Source organism: Monodon monoceros, unplaced genomic scaffold (assembly GCF_005190385.1).
Source record: "Monodon monoceros isolate NGI ecotype Baffin Bay Population unplaced genomic scaffold, NGI_Narwhal_1 Super_Scaffold_11, whole genome shotgun sequence".
NCBI classification, from domain to species: domain Eukaryota; kingdom Metazoa; phylum Chordata; class Mammalia; order Artiodactyla; family Monodontidae; genus Monodon; species Monodon monoceros.
This window is the reverse complement of record NW_021703767.1, coordinates 4798015-4822553: the sequence shown is the minus strand read 5'-3', so window position 1 is coordinate 4822553 and position 24539 is coordinate 4798015. Positions and strand designations below refer to the sequence as shown.

General features: G+C 39.6%; 1 protein-coding gene across 1 annotated transcript in view; it reads right to left on the bottom strand.

Moving 5' to 3' along the window:
- DSCAM (DS cell adhesion molecule) overlaps window positions 1–24539 on the bottom strand; it is a 744700-nt gene that overhangs the window by 617230 nt on the left and 102931 nt on the right. Inside the window, exon 4 of the mRNA XM_029214644.1 lies at window positions 1484–1801. Within this exon, the coding sequence (XP_029070477.1) occupies window positions 1484–1801 (318 nt within the window). The remainder of the gene's footprint in view (window positions 1–1483; window positions 1802–24539) is intronic.

The window sequence follows — 24539 nt, the reverse complement described above, 5'->3', positions numbered from 1 at the left end:
GGCACCTCCACACTTGCTGCAGAAATTCTTACAAAGTTCCCCCAGCTACCTGGTGTATACGTCAATAATCAAGGTCACATTCTCTTTTCCTAGTCACTCCATTATGTCAGTTTACCATAGGATTTGAAAGCCTAGGCTTAAAAAAATGATAAAAACACTGCTTTCTAACTGGTGTCTAGCTGTGTGTATGTTTTTGGGGGCTTTATTAAATCTATAGAATGACACAATATGTCCTGTATGTACAACTTTTGACGTCTGTGAACCTCAGGCTGTATTCCTGGTTTGGCTTGTATCTATGGCAATTAAAATACAGGATGATGTTAAAAGGAACATAACTAATTCAGGGTTTATTTACTGAACAACATTCCAGCAACATGTGACACAGTCAAAAATGTTAAAAGAGCCCTTTTTATTTCACAAGGAACAGAAGAATATTAGACTGATGCTATTTTACTGACGATAAACATTGATGCTACGGTTTATTCCAGTAAAATTCCTTGTCCTCTGTTCTCCCTTTGTCTTCCTCACTCTGCACGCTGCCTGCCTCTGGGACAGAGTTGGGTAGGGAGGAGTGAAGAGGGAGACAAGAAACAAACACAATGAGCTTGGACGCACTGAAAGTTTCAGTCACTGTATCAACTGGTCAAAAGACAGTAAGTCCGGGATATAGTTTAGACCTTACTAACTTGATATCACTAATTTCAAGTTTTAGTTCCAGCAACGTAAGGCACTCCAAAATCCAGTCAAAAGATGCTCTCACATCTCAAAGCAGCCATCAGTATCGCGCTGAACGGATGACAGGGTTTTCATGGATTCTCAGCTGATGATTCTCTCTCCCCAATTTTTTACAATATACTCAGCAAATGTCATAGTGCCTGGGACAGAGGCCAACTCTCCATTATAAACTCTGACCCAACTTGATTTGTCCATTGCCTGACTCCCTCATAAGTACTATGTCCATGAGGCCATGTACCAGGCCTTTTTACCCATCTACTCCCTGCACCTGGCACAGTGCCTGAATCAAAATAGAAGCTCAAGGAATATTTGTTGAGTGACAACGTTAAAACTGACCCAAGAATTGTACTGCAAACTTAATGTCAGTGCCACAGCAGGATTTTCCCCACTTCCACAGTGTTTAGTGACTTACAGAAATAGAGTTGCAAAGGTTTACAAATGCATTGAATGCTTTTTTGACGTGTCTTGTCCAAATAGCAGAAATGTTGAATAAAAGTCAGTCAGCAAAAAGCTAGAGGTGATATTTGCAGGCCTCTGCATGCTTGTTTCCCTGAGGAAGAGAACCACTAATTTCGAGTTTTCATTCCAAAAATGTAAGGCACTCTGACATCTCAAGGCAGCCATTAGAAGAGTGAACTAAGGATAGGATTTTCATTGGTTCTCAGCTGATGGCATTTTAATATTTGTCATTGCCCACCTGGACCCCCAGCAGGCAGAGAACGAATAAAGGTTGAGGAGCCGTACTCACCAGCCTTGATGTGGACATCCTGACTTCGAATTTTCCCTGAAGGATTTTCAGCTGTGCAATAGTAAGTATTATCGTGGATTAAGGTACTAAAGCTTGAAGGAGGGAAGGGGAAAATTTGGAGAGTGCCGTTGGGGTGGACGTGGCGGATCCCGGGGACATCGTAGATCTCCTCGCCCGTTGCTAGGTACCATCTGAGAGACACAGGAGGGATGCCTGCAGCAGGGCAGGGCACCAGGGTCCCCGTGGTGCTCGCAAACACTACCTCTTGCAGAGATGCATTGACAAAGTAGAGGCTGGAGTGAAGGTCCTCACTGAAAACTACAAGAAGACAACACAAGAATACGTCAGTAAAGTGCACCTTCTGAACTCGTCCTTCGATCAACTGGCATCAAGAGGTTATTCTGAGAAACAGACACGAGGCTCAACTAAAACCAAATCATTCGAAATTGCTCAACCCACTGTGGACAGAGAGGCACCATCTTCATAGTTTGTACACGAGTTACATTATCCTGGGTCTTAAACTTTAAATAGATTACTCTTCAGCTCTGTGTCCCATGCCCTGTTCTGTCTCCATGGTACTAACCACTATTGGAATTTATATCGGGTTTTGTATTCACTTACTGTCTGTCTCCCCTTCTAGAAGGTAAGGCCCATGAGAACAACGTTGTCATTTGCTCACACTATTACCTGGGGCACAGAGCAGAACATCCCGTGGCGGCTTAAGAAGAAGCAGCTACATGACTGAATAACTAGATCTGGTTGCTAGGAGCAAATTGCTCTGGTTGAAAGGTACATTGAGAGCTAACTTGGAGTGAAATTAGCCACACATTTTAAAAATTAAAATTGAAGATCATATGTAAAGCATTTTAAAAAGGACAGTTGGTTTTCTGAAAATCAAATCCAATCAACAATGCATTTTTTTATTGAAAATATGTTGCAATGATAAAGAGAACTTCAACAAAGTATCATTCAATTCCACCAGCCTATGGCAGATTCTGTTCCGATTTTCCTCTTCTGGCCCATCCACCTACATGCCTATATAATTATACTATGTCATAATGTGCACACATGAAACATGCAGTTTTTACAGACTCTGTTTCATACTCATAACATTGTTTCGCACACATAATGCCATGTTTCACAGACTTCGTTAAGTACAGCTGACCTTGAACAACACTGGTTTGAACTGCGTGGGTCCACTTATACACAGATTGTTGTCAATAGGAAATACTACCGTGTTACACCACCTGCAGTTGGTTGGATCTTCAGGTGCGGAGGAACTACAGATACAGAGGGCAGACGATAAGTTATAGGCACCTGCACAATTTATATAATGTGATTTTCTTAACTAGTTCCCTGACCTGGGCTGCTTGTTTCTAGTTTAATTACCACAAATAAAGTGTCTGCAAACATTTTCATGCATTTATTGACTGCTTACATTGCCCTCATTTACAGTTGTAGAGTGTCCTTTACATGAAGCAAAGAAACTCAGTTTCTGGAATCCAAATATTAAACAAAAGGCGTATAAATGCCGTGAAGACCTACCTTTTAGACACTCGTGTTTATATATGGTTTTCTAAGAACAAATGCCTACCAGGTCACATAGTCACAAGAGAGTAAAGAAGCCCTAGACATTTAGAATTAATCTCACTGGGCAGAGATGAGAGTAACGATTACTGAGTGCCCAAGCCATGTCAGGCAATGTTATGAGACTTGAAGTGTTATTTCATTTACTCCTATGCACAGCAGTCCTGCCAGTTGAGCCCAGGCTCTGCTCCACAGAGGATGAGGTGGAGACTCAGAGGGGCTGTCAATGAAGCAAGGATTCAGGGTAGGAGGTTGCAGAGCCAGGATTCAGCCTCCCTGATGAAGATTTTATTTCATTGCATGGCTGCCTTTATTGTACAAAGCCAAATCGTGGGGAAGCTGTGTTCATGAGATTTGCCCTACTCCAGATAGCTTACTTGGAGATCCACCTGCTTTCTCTTGGTCTCTGTAACTAGCGGTGACCACGAGTTTGCCCACGGCCCATGCTGCCTATCTCTGAGCTGGCAGCAGAGTGAACTCCATTAGTCAAAAAATGGCAGAGAAAACTACACTTTGTAAAAGTGACAGAGAAGACAGGCAGGGGTATTCATCAAGTAGTAACTGTTTGATGGTTTTCTTCCCCAACCATAACTAAAGCCTTTAGCAATGCTCCATAAATCAGAATATGGAAAGCATTGCTAACTGAGAAATTGGTTCAGACCAGAAGCATAGTTAATAGTTAAACATTGTAGCTTTCAGCTCAAATAAAAATGCTGATAGTAGCACTGTGGTTTTGAGCTTTTTAGGAAACTAACATCACCCCAAACATATTGCTAGGAACGAGGTAACTGTCACTCTTGAGGCTAATTCCACCTCAATTCTTTTTTTCCCTCCCCCCCGTTACTCTTCTGTCAACTGAATTGTAGGCGATTCAAACTAAGTAAAATTTAGTCGTATTTGAATTTATTCTCTTGTGTCCTAAAAGTGGCCTTGTTAAGAATAGCAGTCTTCGAAAATGTGAATGTATGTAAGAAATATTTCTTAATTAAATATATAGTTTTCTATTGTCAACCACATTCTAAGAGCCAGCCTATGAAATTATTTAAATGACTGTGAGAAAAATGCAAAACAAATGTTTAATCCTAGTAGTTAAAGAGATAAGTGACCTATGGGGGATTACTGTCATTTCTCCTTACATTTTTTAGATATTTCACATTAGTCTTTCTATTTCCCACCACTGGGTTTAATAACATAACATAAACTCACTTTCTAAGATACACATCATATGGTCACAGGCAAAAGAAAACCCAAACTATATTCCAACAGCTTTTATTTCTTCCATCTAAGGGACCATCCATCTGCTTAAATAATAGTACTTCTTTTTATGGAGTGCTGAATGCACTTTAAGGACAGTAACATTTGCTCCCTCCAGTAAGGGCATGGGCAATCTTAATGTGAATTGTGAGTGTGTGTGTGTGTGTCTGTGTGTGTGTGTGTGTGTGTGTGTGTGAAAGTTCCTTGAATATAACTGCAGTTTATTAACTGAGAGCTAAACAAAATGCTTGGCAGAATCTTGTTGTGAGATTCAAGGCATAAAATCCTGGCGTACGAAAGCTAAGGGCATAAAAGGAAGGGGCTTTGGAGAATTGTTTCTTCGTTTGCAGATTTCTCCATATTTTTTTATCGTTATAACAGATGGTATAACCAAGACTCCCATGACAAACATAAAGGAGAATGTTACACTGAAAAGAAAAATAAGTCAATATTGTTTTCTTTAAAATCCACATACGGCAAAGTGAAAAGAAGAAACATGGGAGAAACTTTGCAGGAAGCAATGATACAATCAGTTATTCATGTGACAGTATTTATTGAGCACCTGTTATATACCAGGCCTTGCGCAAGGTAACAGTTACACACATTTGCAGGAGTCATGCTACTGCTTTTAAGGAATTTTTGGTCTAGAGGGTACCATGGTCATGTAACGAGATCAGCGATAATTATATATTTTGCTGAGTGCTGTGACAGAGTTATCAACAAAGTGCTACAGATGCATAAATGATAGAGAAACTAACCCAACCTGGGGAAGATAAGGGTAGATTCCCAAAGGAGAGGGAAAAACGGATTCTAGGCAGAGGCATTAACATAGTAGGACACTGAGTTGTCATAGGCAGGAGAGAAGTGAGAGGACACTGGATACCAGGAACTTGAGGGCAGAACCAACAGTGACACAGATTTGGGAGAGGAAGCTTGAGGTTCTTTATATTCATTTATTCTGTACGTACACATTCAGCACCTAGTAAGTACCTGGTGCTTGCTAAGGCCTTGGGACATGCTAAGGACCGAGGCTTGGAGGGTGATCCTGGGAGCTTCTATTTCAGAAGCTTATTATAAAGTCTGGATCATAAGGGGTGTCAGATCTCAAGCTAAGAGGCATGTGCTTAATTCTGAAGACGGTAGGACAAGAGGGAGCCCCATTCCTAGGCATACACACAAGCGAAGCGAATGCATATGTCCATGCAAAAACTTGTACACAGATGTTCAAAGCAGTGTTATTTATACTAGACAAATGTGGAAACAACTCCAGTGCCCATCAACTGAAGAATGGATAAACAAAAGCTGGTATATCCATGCAATGGAATTTTACTCAGCAATAGAGATAGATGAAATACTAATATGTGTTACAGACATGGACAACTCTTGATAACATTATGCTCAGTGAAAAGAGTGAGTCACAAAAGAGCACGTACTGTGTGATTACATGCACATGAAATGTCCAGAACAGGGAACTCTATAGAGAAAGAAAGTAGATGAATGGTTTACTTAGGGGTGGAGGTGAGGGGCTGGGGAGAAGGGTGACAGCTAAAGGACGCAGTGTGTCTTTCTGAAGCTATTACAGTGGTCTAAAATTAGCTGTGATGAAGGTTGTGCATATCTTTGAATTTACCAAAAAAAAAAAAAAACCCACTGAACTGTACAAACAGATGAATGTTACTGTATGTAAATTATATCTCAATAAAACTGTTTAAAAAGTCGGGAGCCAATGAAAGTTTTGACACAGAACAAGCAATTTTCCAGACTGTCGTTTTGGAAAGTGAACGCTGGGTGGGGGTGGGGATGAAAACTGGAGGCAGGAAGTTTGGCTGGGCTGCTGTGGGTGGCCCAGGCCCTCCGGGGCTTTGGTGCCGTGAAGGGAGGAGAGAGCCTAACTCTACAGGTGTGTCTGATATGGTCCGTCCAGAAAGTGTGGGCAGGGCACAGAAGTAACGAGAGTGAGGGAGGATAAGGAACAAGTCAATGTGATCCAAATTTAATAGCTTGCATGCCTGGTTGCATAGTTACACTATGAACGCAGATGGAGAACATACAAGGCAGAGCCAGCTGGGGGAAGGAAATGACAGTGCCAGTTCTACTGAAGTTAAGAGGGCACTGCTTCGGGGCCACCCACTAGCCAGCTGGGAATCGGAGTGCAAGATCTCCGATTCAGACAGAGATTCCACAGTCAAGGAAGCTGAAGCCCATCATTGGGTGAGATATATCAAGGAGAGACAAAAAAAATGGAGATGGATCCTCAGGGATAGTTAATACATAAAAGGTGAGCAAAGGATATTTGACCATGGACTTGCACCCAAAATACATAATGAACTCCTCCAGGTCAATAAGAAAACCATAATCTAATTAAAAATGGGCAAAAGGCTTAGAGGGTCACTGCACAAAGGCCAATATATAAATGGCCAACAAGCACATGAAAAAAAGAAAAAACCTCAATGTCACTGGTCATCAGGGAAATGCAAATTAAAAGCACAAAGAGTTACCACTACACAACAATGACTAAAATGGAAAAGACAGACTATATTGAGTGTCCCAAGGATGTGAAGCAACATGAAACACATACACTGCAAGCGGGAATGTAAATTGGTAAGGTCATTATGGAAAACTGTTCCTCAGTAACTACTACAGCTAAACCTAGGCCTACCCTATGACTCAACAATTCAATTCATAGGTATTTATCCAACAGAAATGCATGCGTATGCTCATAAATATTACACACTGGAATATTCACAGCATTACTATTTGTGAGTCCCAAACTAGAAACCACTCACAATATCCATCAGTAGTAAAAAATGGATAAATATATTGTTATATATTTGCACATCAAATCATTATATAAAAATAAGAATGAACAATCTACAATTACAAAACTATTATGAAACCACAACCATAAAGTTGAAGGAAAGTAAACAGACACAACATGAGTGCATACGTTATTATTCCATTGATACCAAGCATAAAATAGGAAAAACTAATCTATGATGTTAAGAGTCAGGATAATAGTTATTCATGGGGTGGACACAGAGAATAGAAATGGCATGAGGTGGCATCCAGGATGCTGTCTGTGTTCATTTACTTGATCTGGGTGCTGGGTACACTGATGTGTTCAGCTGATGAAAATTTCATTTAGCTGTACTCTGTGAAATGCACACTTCTCTGTATGTATTCTATACTTGACTTAAAACATTAAATATTTTTAAAAAATTAAATATTTTAAAGAAATGGGAAAAGAGAGAAACATCATGAAGATAAAGAAGACGTTATGAGATAAGTAGCCAAAATGTTAGAGAAAATGATGCCTTAGAAACAAAAGGACAGCATTGTGAAATGTCAACCAGCCGTTTTCAACTGTGTCAATTGCTTCACAGAGATCAGAAAACATGCAAATTGAGTATATCTATTTTGAATGAAAATACCATTTAGGATCAAAATAATTTTATTGATTTCATAGGAATCTGTGAGTGTATATGCTTAGTAAAATGAACTGCTTCTATAAAGCTCTTCCCAAATGAAAAGGAATATACCTAAGCCTCAGGTAAATATTATCTAGAAAGCATAACACTTAGCTGATTCTGAGACTCCAAAATGTTTTCACATTTGAATAAATGCTTTGAAATTTAGTGTCATCTTGATCAGACAATCTGAAAGCAGATAAATGGATGGTCTCATAATGACTTGAAAAGCATTCCAAACGTCTATGAAATAATTCCAAGTTAGGTTATAAAAATATGCTCATATGTTACAGCAATTGTGCATTTAACTCTAATATATTTCAGTCATTCTATCTATTCCCCAGCACTAAAGCAACAACGGAACTGTCCAAATAAGAATTGGATAAAACTTCATAATGACCCAGAACTTAAAACTATGAAATTCTGTCTTTGTCCATGATAAAACAAAATGAAACAAAACAGGAAGTGGATTTACCCTCTTCTATGTAAACATTCATGCAATACAAAACAGTAAGCTGTAAAAGAAGGAAACAAATGAGATGGGGCCCACTAGCATCCAGCTTAATGCCTGGAGAAAATTCACAAATCATCCCAACAGGAGAAACCTACATAGAACTTGGTGGAATTTCTGAGTTGAAGCTTGGGGAGGCCAAGCACACTGGATTGACAAAGCAAAGAGACGGAAGTTGTGTGCAGAGGGAACTCCAACAATCTGAAGAAGTTTCCTTTTGGTGAGTCTTTAGCTGTGGACAGATATTTACAGGTGTGTGAGGAAACTACTGATGCTGCAAAGAAACACCAGAAAGGAGCAGCTGGAAAATCCCTGAAGCTCAGGGGAGGCACTAGTTCATATTCCATCCAGAGAGGAAAGAACTAATATATGGGGTACCAGATAGAGTACTCAGAAGTGTATGACCACTACCGTGGGGGCCAAATTAATCATAACAAAGTTTAAAAGGGATCCCAGTATGGATTCCAGAAGGCATTCAATTGAGTTCAAGTAACTTAACTGCACAACCAACAAATTTCAATGCTGGTTAATGAAAAGAAACAAAATCCAATAATCAATCATGTGAAGTTTACAATATCTGACATCCAATAAAACAACTGTAGACAAGCAGGAAAATATGACCTATTATCAGAAGTAAATGTATTCAATAGAAGCAGACACGGAAATGACAGGTGATAGAATTAGCAGGCATGGACATTAAAATAGCTATTATAAATATTCTCCCAATAGCATCAAGATGGTAAGGGAAAGCAAGGGAATACTGATGAGAGAAATGGAGACTATAAAAATAGCCAAAAATGAAACTTCCTGAGATGAAAAATACACTATATAAAATGAAACACAGGCAAATGGAATTAACAGCAGATTATACCTTGCAGAAGAAAATATCAATAAACCAGAAGGCAGAGCAATAGAAACTACACAAATTGAAAGACAAAGAAAACAGGCTTAAAGACAGTAAACATAAAATCAGTGAGATGTGAGACAATACCGTGTGGCCTAATATATGTATAATTGGAATTCCACAAGGGAGGAGGTCAGACAGAAATTTTCTGAAAGAATTAATATCTAACATTTTCAAAATTTAAGGAATGCCAGAACCCCAAATACCCCATAAATTCAATGAACACCAAACAGAAGAAACACAAAGAAAATCACACCATGACACATCATAATTCAATTGCTGAAAGCTAGTAAAAAGAAGAAAAATATTAAATGCAGCCATTTAAAAAAAAATACACATAGCATGTGGAGAAACAAAGGTAAGAATGATGCCAGACTTATCAGAAACAATGTAAGCCAAAAGACAGTGAAGAGAAAGAAAATTTAAAGTATTATTTAGAAAGAAAAAAACCTTCCAATCTAAAATTCTATGCCCAGCCAAAGGAAAAAAAAATTATAAATGAAGGCAAAATAAAAATGACTTTTCAGACATCCAAATACTTAGAGAATTCATTGACAATGGATCAGCGGTACAAGGAATGTTAATGGAAGTCCTTCAGGCAAAAGGAAAATGTTACCAGATAGACATTTTTGACTTCTCAAAAATAATGAAGACTAACAAAAATGGTAAATATATGGGTAAATATACAAAACACATTTCTTCATTTAAAAAAAATAATCAAAAGACAATTTAGTGTTTAAAGCAAGATTGATGATAATGTACTTTGGAGTATAACATATATAGAGAGATAAAATGAATGACAATACCAGCATGAAGGCAGGTGGGAGGAGGAGAATGACAATCTACTGTCTTAAATTTCTTCTACTGTACATCGTGTTGTAATATTATTTGAAAGCAGGCCATGTTAGTTTAAAGATTTATATTGTAAACCCTAAAGCAAACACTTAAAAAACAAAGCAAAACTTAGATATTAAACCATTCATGTAGATAAAATTGATCATTAAAAAAATTCCATTAACACAAAAGGAAAAAAAAAAACCAGAGTGGATGAAATAAATAGGAAGCATTATCAAGATGGTAGATTTAAACCTAACCAAATTGGTGTTCACATTAAATATACATGGCCTAAACACTCCAATTGAAAGGCAGAAAATGTCAGACTGATGAAAAACCAAGACTTAATAATATGTAATCCAGGAGAAACCCATTTTAAATACAAAAAAAAACAAGTAGATTAAAATTAAAGGGATAGAAAAATATACCATGCTAACACTACTCAAAAGAAAGCTGGAGTGGCTACACTAATATCAAAGTAGATTTCAGGATAAGGAATGTTACTAAGATGGTTTTTTCTAATGATAAAGTGATCAACTCAAGAATACATGACAATCCTAAATGTTTATGTATCTAATAAAAACTTCAAAGTACATAAAGCAACTCTGCTAGAATTGGAGGGAGGAATATCAACTCCAGAAGGAAAATTGAGAACTGGGTTTCTTTCTTTTTTAGTGCTGATTGCCATTGGGTTGATATATCAATGTTCTTTGTTGAGATTTTATCTGCCTTCTTGTATATTTTGATGTTAAAAAATTGTGCATAGAAAAAATTCAATCTTACCTCATACTGATGGTTTGCTAGGGTTCAGCTAGGCCAGCCTCCTCAGTGCCTTGGGAAACCCACTCCCACCTCAGAGCCAGCACAGATACTGAATGCCTTGCTGGAATACCTCACCATCCTTCACCCAACTCATTAAGACTCATGCTTTGACCCTCAGCTTAAACACCATTTCCTTAGGGATTTATCCCTGATCTTCTACCTCCCAGACTGGACCCCATGCCCTACCTGTCAGCTTCTTGCTTCATTCATTCATAGTCTCAGCTTAGTTGTTTAGTGTGTGTCTCCAACACTGTTGAAATCTACAAGAGTGGCACGGCATATAGAGGATGCAACCTTATTCTTTTGTATTTAGTGAACAGACTAGTACACAATAGAAGCCTTCAAATTTTTATTGAATGAATAAATCTTTAAAAAAAATTATGGTTTTCATACCACATATAGCTAAAAGATTCCTTTTAAGGAAAAACAATCTGTATTTCGTATGCATCATCTATTTTAATTTAAATTCCATTATAAAGATGTTAAGGGACAACAAGAATTAGTGGCTGAAAGAAGAATTTCTCGGATATTATAAGAACACATTTATGAGATTTTAGCTACTCTGTGTAAGAATGTTCTTTTTATCCAATATGTGTGCTGATTTTTCAACAAGGAAGAAAAAAAGTTCAATTTTGCTATGTGTTTTACAAATCTCTGGAGGAAAAAAAATAAGAAAAATGTTAATATTTTACCCATAAAATGTCTAAGTATTGTTTCCAATATCCTTCTAGAGAATTATTTCCATGTGTGTCTAGGGAATTCATTTTAGAGATGAAGTCTCGCTGTCCCTTCAGATGAATGAAAGTCACCCTCAGTAACATTGCTGGCGGTTACGTGTACAGTTTCAGAGAAGAATGCAGCCTCTGTAATGAATAATAAGTGTGTAGTTTGCTATGTTCCAGCACTTACATTTTAAGCTCAAAGATTTCAAAAGGCACGAAAGTGGCTAGTGATTTGAAAGAAGCAGAAGACTCTCTGGGATTTATGATCACAAGCAGCAAAGCACATGAATAAACCAAAATGATGTAAATAACTCCTTAGGATCAGGGAGCATAGAAATGTGGGAACAAAAGTAGAACAAACTAATGAAGAATGAGGGATAAGTGCAGATTCACACAAGGAATTATAAATTAAGAAAATCATCAGAAAAAGAGAGTGGGAAATGGAGCTGACATCATAATAATGTCAACAGAATTGCTTCCTGCAGATTAAAAGGCTTGGAGAGAGGGGAAAAATTACAGAAAGAGAATGTCCAAAACCACAGCAATATGAACTAGAAACACAATAACAAAGCAACAATAAAATCAGACTATTAATGGCAGGGAAAGATTGAAATTCACTGAAGCCTAATGAGTCACCTATCCTATGATTAAAGAACAAAATAAACTGGGAATTTGGGATTGACATATACACACTACTATATTTAACAGAGATAACCAACAAGGACCTACTGTATAGCACAGGGAACTCTGCTCAATATTCTGTGACAACCTAAATGGGAAAAGAATTTGAAAAAGAACAGCTACATGTATATGAATAAGTGAATCACTTTGCTCTACACCTGAAACTAACACAATATTGTTAACTATACTCCAATATAAAATAAAAATTAAAAAAAGAAAAAATTAAAAAGAAAAACAATTTTAAAAAGAACAAAATGAATTAAAAGCAGAGACAACAATGGTACCTCAATAGAAAAATGTAAAGTCCAAGTCCTGCAAGACATCTTAAACTCTGGTGTTGAGTGACAGCACTGAAGTGGAATGATAAAAAGACACACATTCGGGGCTTCCCTGGTGGCGCAGTGGTTGAGAGTCTGCCTGCCGATGCCAGGGACACGGGTTCGTTCCCCGGTCCGGGAGGATCCCACATGCCATGGAGCGGCTGGGCCCGTGAGCCATGGCCGCTGAGCCTGCACGTCCGGAACCTGTGCTCCTCAACGGGAGAGGCCACAGCAGTGAGAGGCCCGCGTACGGCAAAAAAAATAAAAATAAAATAAAACACGCATTCTTCTTAATCTCGTTGACTATGGCAGTGTTCAGCATCATTTTCTTTTGCTAGAAGTTCACCATGCTCAGGGGCACTCAATTTTCCATTTTGCTCTGGTCTAAGGACTTACATTAAGTCTAATTTTTAAGGTACTTTTTTTTTCAGGTAGTGTGTGGGTTTTACTTTGTGTTTCAGTGCTAAAATGAATGGTTATTCTCATAATGGCAAATATACCCTGAGTTGTAAGTGGCAACAATCTTTTGAATTAGAAAGACTCTTAGAGGACTGACTCTAGTCTAGCCCCTCTGATTCACCAGCCTGAGTCAGAGACCTGGTCACTGTCTGCCTTCCCCTTGGGTGACTTCCTTGAGTTTTCTCCAGTGTGTTAAAACACTCATCTACCATCACTGGCATCTTATGACTGCCATTATTTTACCTCTCTTCCTCTTTATCCTTAGGATGTTTATATTCCTTTACTGTCATTGTAATGGAGTTTCGGGGGCAAGGTGGGTGAACAGGGATGGAACATAGATGTTCATTTATTTTGTGTTACCAGCAATGCCTACTATCTCCAAAGCAGTGATGGGAACAAACCGTGTTTGGGTTTCAGGTATGATACAACCCTCTATCTTCCCACAGAACACTGGGGAACACTGCACAGTACCCACCTGACTTCACCATCCTCTGCACTTTCACACCACTTAATCCATTCTTGCATTTTCTGCCCTTGCTTCTTCAAGATATTGCCTATCTATGTGACTTTGTTCAGTGCTAAAACACCAATACCTTGGATGAAGCAAAGGGGACATTATCATCCCTGTATACCATGTGCTTACACAGCATCGAGTACATAGATAATGCAGTGAACACTTAAATATAACCCAAGTCAGGTCTCCCCTGAGGTAGGAAGGGCACTTCTTTGGGACAAAAAAGTGCCATCCTCCTGGGGTTTCTCCACCGTCGGAAGCTGCTGTCAGGTTGTGATCTATGACAGTATGGAGGCCAAGGGCCGGCTCTTCAACCTCGGTGTGACCATTTATAGCAAAAGACGTCAGACTGACCTAGAATTCTACACCCAGAGTATTAAGCGAGTGAACAAAGACATTTTTAGACAATGCAAAGTCAAAAGCTTTACCTCTCATGCACCCTATTCCAAAAGCTTCTGGAAGATGAATAAAAAGGCAGCAAACTAAGAAAGAGGAATATATGATATACAGGAAACAGAGGCTCAAACACAGGTGATGAGAAACAAAAGGACTTTCCAGAGTGACTCTGAAGGATTCCAAGACAACAACTGTATAGTGGAAACTAGTCCAGATTGATGCAGAAAGAAGGCTCCCAGAGAGATGTTTTGAAAAAATAAATAAATAAACGTTCAAAGACCCTGATGTATCTGAATGTATTAAAAGGAGTACCTTGTCCTGTTGGAGAATTTGGGAAATGAATTACACATGCAGTGAAAACTAAGTAAACAAAAAAGTAAGTAATTATTAACCCTAGGGAACAAACAAAGCCATCACAGAAAGGAAAGTGTTTATAATATGCTATGTGGCTCAGCTGTAGCTGAGTTATGTATAAATATTTACATAATTATAATAGTGCAAACCCCAAATACTGATTTAACCCCAAATGGTAATATGATTATATGAAAAAAATAGCAGAAGGTAAGGAGGGAGGGCATTCATAGCCCAATTTAACAATTAAGTTAAATAGATACCTGAGCCTGAAAAATTAAATATTTCAATGTAAACAGAGAACCTGAGAATGCCGATCTGAAAACTAGAAGAAATCTTAGAAAGGAAAAACATGCAGAAAGCAAAATCGGTAGGTGAATGTGTTCTCTAGAGACTGTGTTTCATTCCAATCATTCCAATGAAGACGCAGCCCTAACCAACCCTCATGTTCAACAATGCCTTCCACATGTATGAATCAACGTGTCTGACCTCACCCTACGTCAGCCAACACGGAGCGCAATGACACCGACAGCTCTCGTTGGTGGAATGTAAGATGTAGAAAGCCCACTTACAGAGCCTTAACTGCAAGTCTCAAACACTTAAGACTTGAGAAAAAAAAAAAATCTGTTGACTGGGACCCTGGTAAATTGTTGCCCTAATCTCCTGGTCCACTCAGTTACACCCATATTCTGGGATCCAGCATTCTTTTATTTTTTTAATTTATTTTATTGAAGTATGGTTGATTTACAATGTTGTGTTAATCTCTGCTGCACAGCAAAGTGATTCAGTTATACACATACATATATTCTTTTTCATATTCTTTTCCATTATGGTTTATCACAGGATATTGAATATAGTTCCCGGTGTTATACAGTAGGACCTTGTTGTTTATCCATTCTCTATATAATAGTTTACATCTGCTAATCCCAAACTCCACATTCTTTCATTTTAATTTTTATTTTTTTGTGGTATGCGGGCCTCTCACTGTTGTGGCTTCTCCCGTTGCGGAGCACAGGCTCTGGACGCGCAGGCTCAGTGGCCATGGCTCACGGGCCCAGCCGCTTCACGGTATGTGGGATCTTCCTGGACTGGGGCACGAACCCGTGTCTCCTGCATCGGCAGGCGGACTCTCAACCACTGCGCCACCAGGGAAGCTCCCCCTAATTCCACATTCTTAACATATCACATTCAAGAAGTTTGCTTACCTTCCTCCTCTTCCATGTGATTCTTTTTCACATTTGTTAAGGGCTCAGAAAGAGATAAATTAGAACCACACAAGGTACATACAAAAATATTCTATCCATAAAATATTAGTTTTTAAATAAAGGACCTAATGACCATCCACTCTTAGTTGCTCACAGCAAATGCTCAGGGTCCTCCCCAATGCCCCTCTTTTGCTCATGTTTTGTATTCACTGCATCAGGAAGTCCATTAGCTGCACCCTCAAAATAGCCTCAGAGTCAGCTATTTGCCACCTCTCTGGTCCCACCGCCACTGCTCTCTCTCCCCTGGATTGCCACGGTGCTGCCCCATGGATCTCTCTGCCTCCACCACTGCCCCCTACCCTTACGCTCTGTCCATCAGCCAGAGTGGTCCAGTTGAACATGTCAGGTCCTCTCTCTCCTTTGCTCAGAACCTTCCAGGGCCCCCATTCTCTCACATGAAAGACCATCTTTCTCTGTGACCCAGGCTCACTGTTCCCCCTCAGATGTGACCCCCTGCTCCTTTCCCTTTCTCATTCCACTCCAGCCACGTGGCCTTCTTGTCGTCAAGAGCATCCCCCCAGGCTCTGATCTCTGCGTCTTTATACATTACTCTCCCTCTGCCCGGGATGGCTCTTCCCACATAAACCGCCTGGCTCATTCCCTTGCCTTTTCAAGGCTTTGCTGAGCCACTGCCCCCTGGATGAGGCCCTAATTCAAGTTGTCTCCACCACAGTGAGCACTCCCAACTGCCCTCATCTGTACCTTCTCTCCGCAGCATTTGTCACCTGCATCATTCACTTACTTATTACCCTTTTTTATTGTCTGTCTCTCCCCCCCTTTAAAACTTTAGTTCCTAAAGAGTAGACAGTGGATTGGTTTTATTCCCTGATATATCTCCAACTCCTTATACAGTTTCTAGCATGTAGTAGAATCTCAGTAAACATTTCTTAAATACATGACTGTTCTATAAACTCAATTAAATATAAGTAAATAGGGAATTCCCTGGTGGTACAGTGGTTAGGACTCAGTCCTTTCCCTGCCATGGCATGAGTTCAATCCCTGGTTGGGGAACTAAGATGCTGCAAGCCACGTGGTGTGGCACATATGTGCGTGTGTGTGTGTGTGTGTGTTGTGTTGTGTATGTAAATAAATCTCAGTGAAATATAACATCTTAAAATGAATGTTTGACTACAAATGATTCATGATTCCACCTGTACATTTATGGAACACTTTATCCAAAGTGCTTTTATTCCAAAGCATTTTCTCCCCGCACTGTCTCATTAAGCCACCAGAGGGTCTGTCGTTACACACCGTAGGAGGGGAAAAGACAGAGGCACAGGGAGTGGAAGGGGGTTAGTTATCCAGGATCTCAGGCTGTGTGTTCTGGGCAGTACAAAGATGAGAGTGTGCTCCCTTCACTTGCTGAGGTGTATCTGTGTACGATATTATTGTACTCTCTCCTTGTGCATCTTGCTAGCCTCATTTCTAGCCAGAGAGTGTCACCAAATGTACTATTAAACTTCAAATTTAGTTTATATCTATTATTATTGTTTTCGTTTTGGGTGTAACTGAATAGCTAACATTTACTGAATATGTATTATGTGCTGGGACTATGCTAAGTAGTTTAATACAAGACTTCATGAATCCTCAAAACAAATCTTATAGGTAGCTATTATTGCTACGTTCTCATTAGGGATGAGAAACCATATTGAACTTTGAACCCTGTAGTGAGGAAGACACATGGGGTTTGATCCAGGAGTCATTTACACAGGGGCTGTGGGCTCAGGACCCTCTGAGAATGAGAGACTTGTCCTGTACTCTCCCCTCTGAAGGGGGGCAAAGGCACCCACAATTCTGAGCTCAGTTCCTGAAGATTCAAAGTCCCAAAGTTAGCCACCTTTGATCCGGACATCATTGCAGAATAATGGGCTACGATGCTCATAGTAAGATGTGCTTAGCTAGGTACACTGTATTTCTTGGGGCTCATTTCAAAGTCTTTGTCATGTTTCGTCTTTGTAATTTTTACCTTTAGATAGAGGCTCAGGAATGATATCCTTAGACTAAAACTGAACACAACACGAAAAAAAGAAAACTCTGCCACTGAAATGTCTTTGATTACAGTTCTTATTTACTCTTTTCTTTCTTTTTCTTTTCTTTTTTTTTTTTCTAGAAAATCCTAATAATCTACCATAGAGTACTTCTTCCAAAAATTAAAACTATGCTTAAGGATTGAAAAAACCAAACCAAAAAACACGATTTCCAGAGCGGTTTCTTTCCAAAGACATCCTCTAGGCCCGAATCCATGCTGAAAATGTAGCATGTTCAAAATACACTGTCGCATTAATGCTAATTTACAACTGCATGAGGTTTTCCCCTTAAGGGACCGAAGCTCAGCTGGAATTCATTAATTTTGACAGTTTGCCTATCGCAGTAGAATGGATTCACTGAGTGACAGAAACTTCTCTAAAAAGAGAAGAATTACATTCTCCTTGCTCTTAAGTATTCATGACAGAATGGAGTTTGAACATTCTCAAGGCAACCGGATGCACCATTAATAACCCCAGAACCTATGAAATGCGGTTCAGGCTTCACAGAGCAGAAACCCCACTGCCACTCGAGTCCCTTTAGTAATAAACTTAATATACACCAGCCAGCTGTGTAATGGGCCCAAGCACCCCTGGGGCTCAGAAGAAGGTCATAAAATAGAGTCCATTATCCCACATTGGAAATTTGGCTTGATTCAGATTTGACACTTCATTTGGAGAAATGTCCTAGAGGCATATCTTTTCTAGAAGGTTAGGGTTGGAGTGGGTAGCTGTCTGTTGCCAAATTAATCCTGCAGAACACTTTTAAACGTAAAGGAGTAAGACTTTTAAAATATTCCCTTCATGCTGACTTCTGTAAATCAAATTGAGTTGTAACGTCTGAAAGTTATTACTGGAACATTTTAAATTAAACCAAGGCGGCATCACTCATTCCCAAGAGGGAGCGTGAAGACATTGCCAGTTGTAGCATTTTCTGGTGTTTGATAAAAAAAAAAAATCCAATCTTATTTGTAAAGACAAAATAGTTCTAACCTTAAATGGATCAGAAGGAGGAAATAATGACCACACAGCCCATCAAGGACACCCTGGGACCACAGCATGGCACTCTCTTGATCCTATTGTGACCGTCTCTACAGACAGAATAACCTGGCGTGAGATGCTAGCAAGAAGGTGCAGGAGAGGAGGTGACTGGAGCCTAGGACCAGACTCAATACCAGCTTCTAAATCAGTGCTACCTTCATTTGCATATTTGGGGATGGCTACAGTATCATCTTGACAATGTAGTTCATGAAACCCACACATGATTACTGAAGCCCAACACAGATACCATGAGGAAATAGTACAAAGCAAATTCTATTATGGAGCCCCAAGTATGAATCTCTGAAGGGGAGTTTAGGAAAGGGTCAAAGTCAACCTCACAGAAACGCTGAAGTGGCATTGGATTGGCCCTAACCTTGTCTTATTTAACAATTCATTAGTTACTTAAACAAAGATCATATAATGATAGGAATGAGAGTCACATTAACAAGAGGGGCATGTATTCAGTACCATGCCTGAAGCCATCCATTATCTCCTGTAACCCCGGTCAGCCCCCGGGGCAGGTGTTATTGTTATACAGACAGAAGTTGAGGCAGGACCTTGACAAGTTACACTCACACTCACGGGGGATTCCGGGCAGGAGTGGGGAGAGGGTGTATCAGTCTGCTCAGGCTGCTGTAACAGAATACCACAGACTGGGTGGCTTCAACAACAGAATTTTACTTTCTGACAGCTCTGGAGGCTAGAAGTCCAAGATCAAGGTGTTGGCAGGGTTGTTTTCTCCAGATGCCTCTCTCCTTGGCTTGTGGATGGCCACCTTCTCACGGTGTGCTCACGAGGTCTTTCCTCTGTGCACCTACATCCCCGCTGTCTCTCTCTGTGTCCAAATTTCCTCTGCTTATAAGGACACCAGTCAGATTAGGTTAGAGCCTCAAACTAACGACTCATTTTAACTTAACCACCTCTTTAAAGGCTGCATCTCCAATACAGTCACATGCTGAGAAACTAGAGGTTTTAGGGCTTCAACATATGAATTTTGGGAGGGCACAATTCAGCCCATAACAGAAGGAAACAAAGATGGTGGAGGCATGACAAAAAGAAAATTTGAAACAACTGAGGTAAAGGAATTCTGAAGGTCCTGCAATGACTGCTATGAGTAAGAAGATGAAATGTACTCCAGGCCCCCAGATCCTCAAGAAAGAAGTTAAGGCAGGTTTTTGCCTCCACAAAAGGTAGAATGTTCTGACAACCAGAACTGCCCAACATTGAGGCTAGTGCTGGAATGCTTCCGAGGGGAATGTTGTACTGGTGCAGCCAAGGGCCATGAGGGTTATTGAACCATGTCTAGGTTCTTACATCTTTTAACTAAGAAGCATGAAATAACTAAAGCAATGCATATTTCTCTGCCTTGGAATAGAACACTGATTTTATAACTTGATCCCCTTGGAAGCTCCTTTTCTGGGTGATATGAACAAGGTTCTTGTAATTAATTACATATTAGCTCTAATTCCTGAAATAACTTATACAATTATTGATACAGTATCAAGTGAACATGCTTTGCAAAGTAAGTTACTTATCACCCTTTAAGTAGTCCTAATTAGCTACTTATATAACTGGAAGATCATAGCTTGAATCTAAGATAAAGGCATATGAATGATGTATTAAAAACACTTTTTGAGAGGAATCAAACTGAGGAAGGCAATCTATACGACTATTATCACTGTTTAATGATACTTTCTGCTAGGACTGGGCTTGGAGCCAGCATCTCAGCTAAGACAATCACTTGCTCTTCTTTCTGCTATTTAAAGAGTCCCTACTTTTTGTGCTGGGTAAGATCTGTGAGTTTGGCAGATCAGATGAAGGCATAAAATGATTTGGGGGAAATACATTGTTAGCTAAATATTTATATGAGAAAACGTTCACACCCATTCTCTTCCAATATCTGAAAAGAATTCTCTAATACCAATACCACCGTACACACACAAAGCCCTTCTATGCCAAAGGCTGTGCCAGACACTGGGAGGGGTAAAGAGGTACACGTAGGTGCTCAGGAAACACAAAGCCAGGTAGCTGCTTTCTTCACAACCACCCACAGGTCACAACAATTATAAGAAGGGAGGATGGAGAAAATGAGAGAGGCAGCGTAAACAGGGAACTGGGATGGAGCACAGGATCCCACTGCTAGGATTAGGAGGGACACTGTGGAGGATGCTGCCTGGAGAGTATTTTGCAGCTGTAACTCCCCGCTCCGGGGCTTTTCTTTCATTTGGAGGGTCCTTATATCAAAGAAGTGATTCTCCACTGGGGGAAATTTTGTTCCCCAGGGAACATCTGACGATGCTTAAAGACACTGTTGATTGTCCCAACTGGGGGTTGGGGTGGTGGTATGTATCTAGTGAGTAGAGACCAGGGGTGCTGCTAAGCATCGTACAATGCACAGGAAAAGCCCCTGTAATGAAGAACTATCCAACCCCAAATGTCAGTAGTCCCACAGTTGAGAAACCCTGCATTGGAGTATAAGACCCACAGACTTTCTCTCCTTCCCTCCTCTACCTCAGACGAGAGGTGAGTCTGGGAGAAGAAAGTAGCACATCTCCTTTTTGTCCTTTCTCCTGCTGGCATCTGTCTGCCTGCAGGGAACATGTCCTTTGGGTCTGCTGTCATCTGTGTGGTAAACTAAGCAGGGTGCAGCTTGGCCTGGTTCTGGGGTTCAAACTGAGACTTTGTCATAAAAAGATGATATTTTGATCTCCATCACTCCTCTTTTCTCTTTCTTTCCTCTCTCCTAATTGGTTCCAAGGGTGGAAAGAAAACCAGATGTCTCATTGGCTACCTTAAAATCCCACCATCAGTTACCCTCAAATGTAAAATGTATGACAGGCCTTAACTAAATTCTCCAAATGTCAGCGCTTAATAAACAATGAGTAGATTAAGCTCGGTGAGTATTGAATTAGATGTGCACGGACTTGGGGTCATCTGGAGATCCATGTCGCCCTAAGGAATTCTGAAAGTGGCCTAAAGATGAAATCTCGAGGAACTCAGATCCAAGGAAACCCTAATTAGAGGCTCTTGGTTTTAATAGCTTCTGAAGAGGTCAGACTGTAGGGCTACTCTAGAGGAGCCTTTAACATATTTTTTTAATTAAAACAAATGTGTAACTCTGTGTGGTGATGGATGTTAACTAGATTTATTGTGGTGGCCATTTCAATATATATGCATATATCAAATCATTAAGTAGTGCATCTGAAACTAATATAATGTTTATGTCAATTTTATCTCAATAAAAAACTAAATTAAATTTAAAAATATTTTTTTAATGATCAATAACCACCTTGGAAAAGGCCTCTTTAACGATGGCCAGAGCCCAGAGTCAAGCCACGAGAACAAAAAGTCTTTCTTTCCTTCCTTCCTTCCAAGGTCTGCATAATATGTAAATCACGGCACTTTCTTTTCACCTTATTTCAGCGCCTGCTCTGCCTCTCTGAATGTAAATAGAATTGTTTGCGAAATCTGCACACAACGTGTCAGCAGAAGTGTCTCTAAAAATTCTATGAAGCCCTTCATCCCACCTTTGCAATGCAGGTGGCTCCCACTAGATTTTCCAGGGCCCTCTTTTCAGTTACTATCTTATTTCCTCTAGAAGGCCATATGAAAATGTAGACTACGGAAATGGTGTTTCTGCTTGCTTAATTCATGCAATCTCTACCCTCCTTCTCCCTTTGTCAACCCCACTTTGTAGGGTTCCAAAGGGTGAGGCATGGTCTCACATATTTATGTAGAAGAAAAATGTGACGTGCTTTTGGAAGAGAGAAGACAAGTAAGAGAATCCGGTGGTTGGGTCCCTGTCTTCATTTGCATGTATGACACAAAACAGAAATGCGCATCAATTTGAAATGGGTCAACTATGCACAAATCAATTTTAAAAACTGCTAAGGCATCCAGAGATAAATTGGCAAAGGAATTAAGCTCTCCTCTTTCCTTGTCCATATGCCTGTTAATTGTGTGTATAGCACTGAGTTATACTGATTCCTGTGCTTGTTTTTCTCTCCCACTAGACTGAAAAGTTTCAGCGAGGCAAGGACTCTATCCCATCCGTCCCCGGGATTCTAACACCTAGCCCGGTACTGACACAAATGAGATACTACGTAATTGTTTATTGAATTTAATTCAATTCAAAGGACGTATGAGCAGACAAGTCACAAAAGAGGAAATGCAACTAGTTAAGGAACATGTAGAATTTATAGCAACTAAAGAAATGCACAAAAAGCCACAGTGTTTAAAATGCATTTGCATTCACTGGAAACTGTAATGCACATTTTAGAAAGCAACGTGGTTAACAGGTACCAAGATGCTGAAAAAGGTTATCCTTTTTCACTCAGTAGTTCTGCTTCGAGGAACCTACTTTATAATACTATAATACTAATATACATATATGTACTATTGGTGAAGTACCTAACTACAATTATGCTGAGAAACTTCGAATGCCATTGTATCTTTTAATCCTCAAAAAGACAGTAACAACAATCTTATGGGGTAGGTAGTAGAGTCCCATTTTAAGAATGAGAAACAGAGGCTCCTGGACATTATCTAAAATAAGGAGGTCATGAGGGCCACAGGGCTGCAGAGGGGCAGAACCACGATTCAAACCAGATCTGTGAAACTCCCAAGCCTGGGCTTTTTCATCTACAATGTATTCTGAGGTTATGATCTTAAATAGCATAGATGTTTCTACACAAAGTTCTTCTTCTCAATCTTATTTAAAACCCCACAAAGTTGCAAATTATCTAAATAAACCATAAGAAGAAAATTTCTAATTGTGGAGCATTAGTTTAGTAGCTATATAGTTTACAGATGAAAAATTCTATTTAAAAATTATATTAGGGAATACTATAGATCTAAGACAATATTAAGCAGAAAGCACAATTGTGACTGCACTGCGGTTTCAATTAGAAAAACAAGTTTAAATGTAGGGAAAAAAAGGTAATAAGGAATATTCTAGCCTTCTGAGAGTTAGGGCTATAAAAGATACTTTCCCTTACTCTAATGTCTTGTTTTCACTAGGAGAGTTTTTTACTAATGGATTTCTTGAATTCTAACTGTTAGTTATAAAGGCAGGTTTTGATTTCACTTTAAGGCATAAATGATGGATGTATAGTATAGGATCCCATGTTTGTTAAATCAACACTTTACCGAGCCATGGGAGAAGTTTGCATTTAAAAGCTCAGCAACCTGCATGTCTTGGGACAACAACTTATTACAGGGCTGGTGGCATGAAGTCACAGGGAGGAGAGAGCAATGGTGGGTCCTCTTCTGATGAGCCTGAAAGGCAGGACTTATCAGGAGGAGAGAGCCTGGGGTAGCCTCTTCCCGACTGTGTGCTTTCTTCCCCTCACATTATTGGACTCACCAACCTCTTGCTGAAGTTTCCTGGGACCATTCTATTTGCTGGGCTATTCTGTTGGATCTCTGTTTAGCCTAACAGCAATGGGACTTAGGTGAAAAAACTTACCCAAGCCTCAGTTTATTTATCACTAAAATGGGACTGAAAATAACTAGCTTATATTTATATAAATAAATATGTACGTTTAGTGCTATTTTTTGCCAATAATATTCAATAAAGGATAGCTACTATTAGTATTAAAACAGCAGCAATAATAAAGAAAACAATGTTGATGATAATATATCCACCTGATTAAAAATTCATTTGTTTCAATGGGTCCAGTGTTACTGATGGATGTCCTTTACCAGCATGAGCCTATTTCTCCCTCCCTCCCTGTGTTTGAAGAGCTTGGGAATCTCTTTACCCATCTGTTCATATCTTTAGCCACCCAAATACACGCACACCCTGATTCCTCCTACAAGAGCTCAGACAGTGGTGGTTAAGAATACTCCAGAACTCGACGAGCCTCCCTAGGTTTGCATCTTGGCCCTACCACATTCCAACCA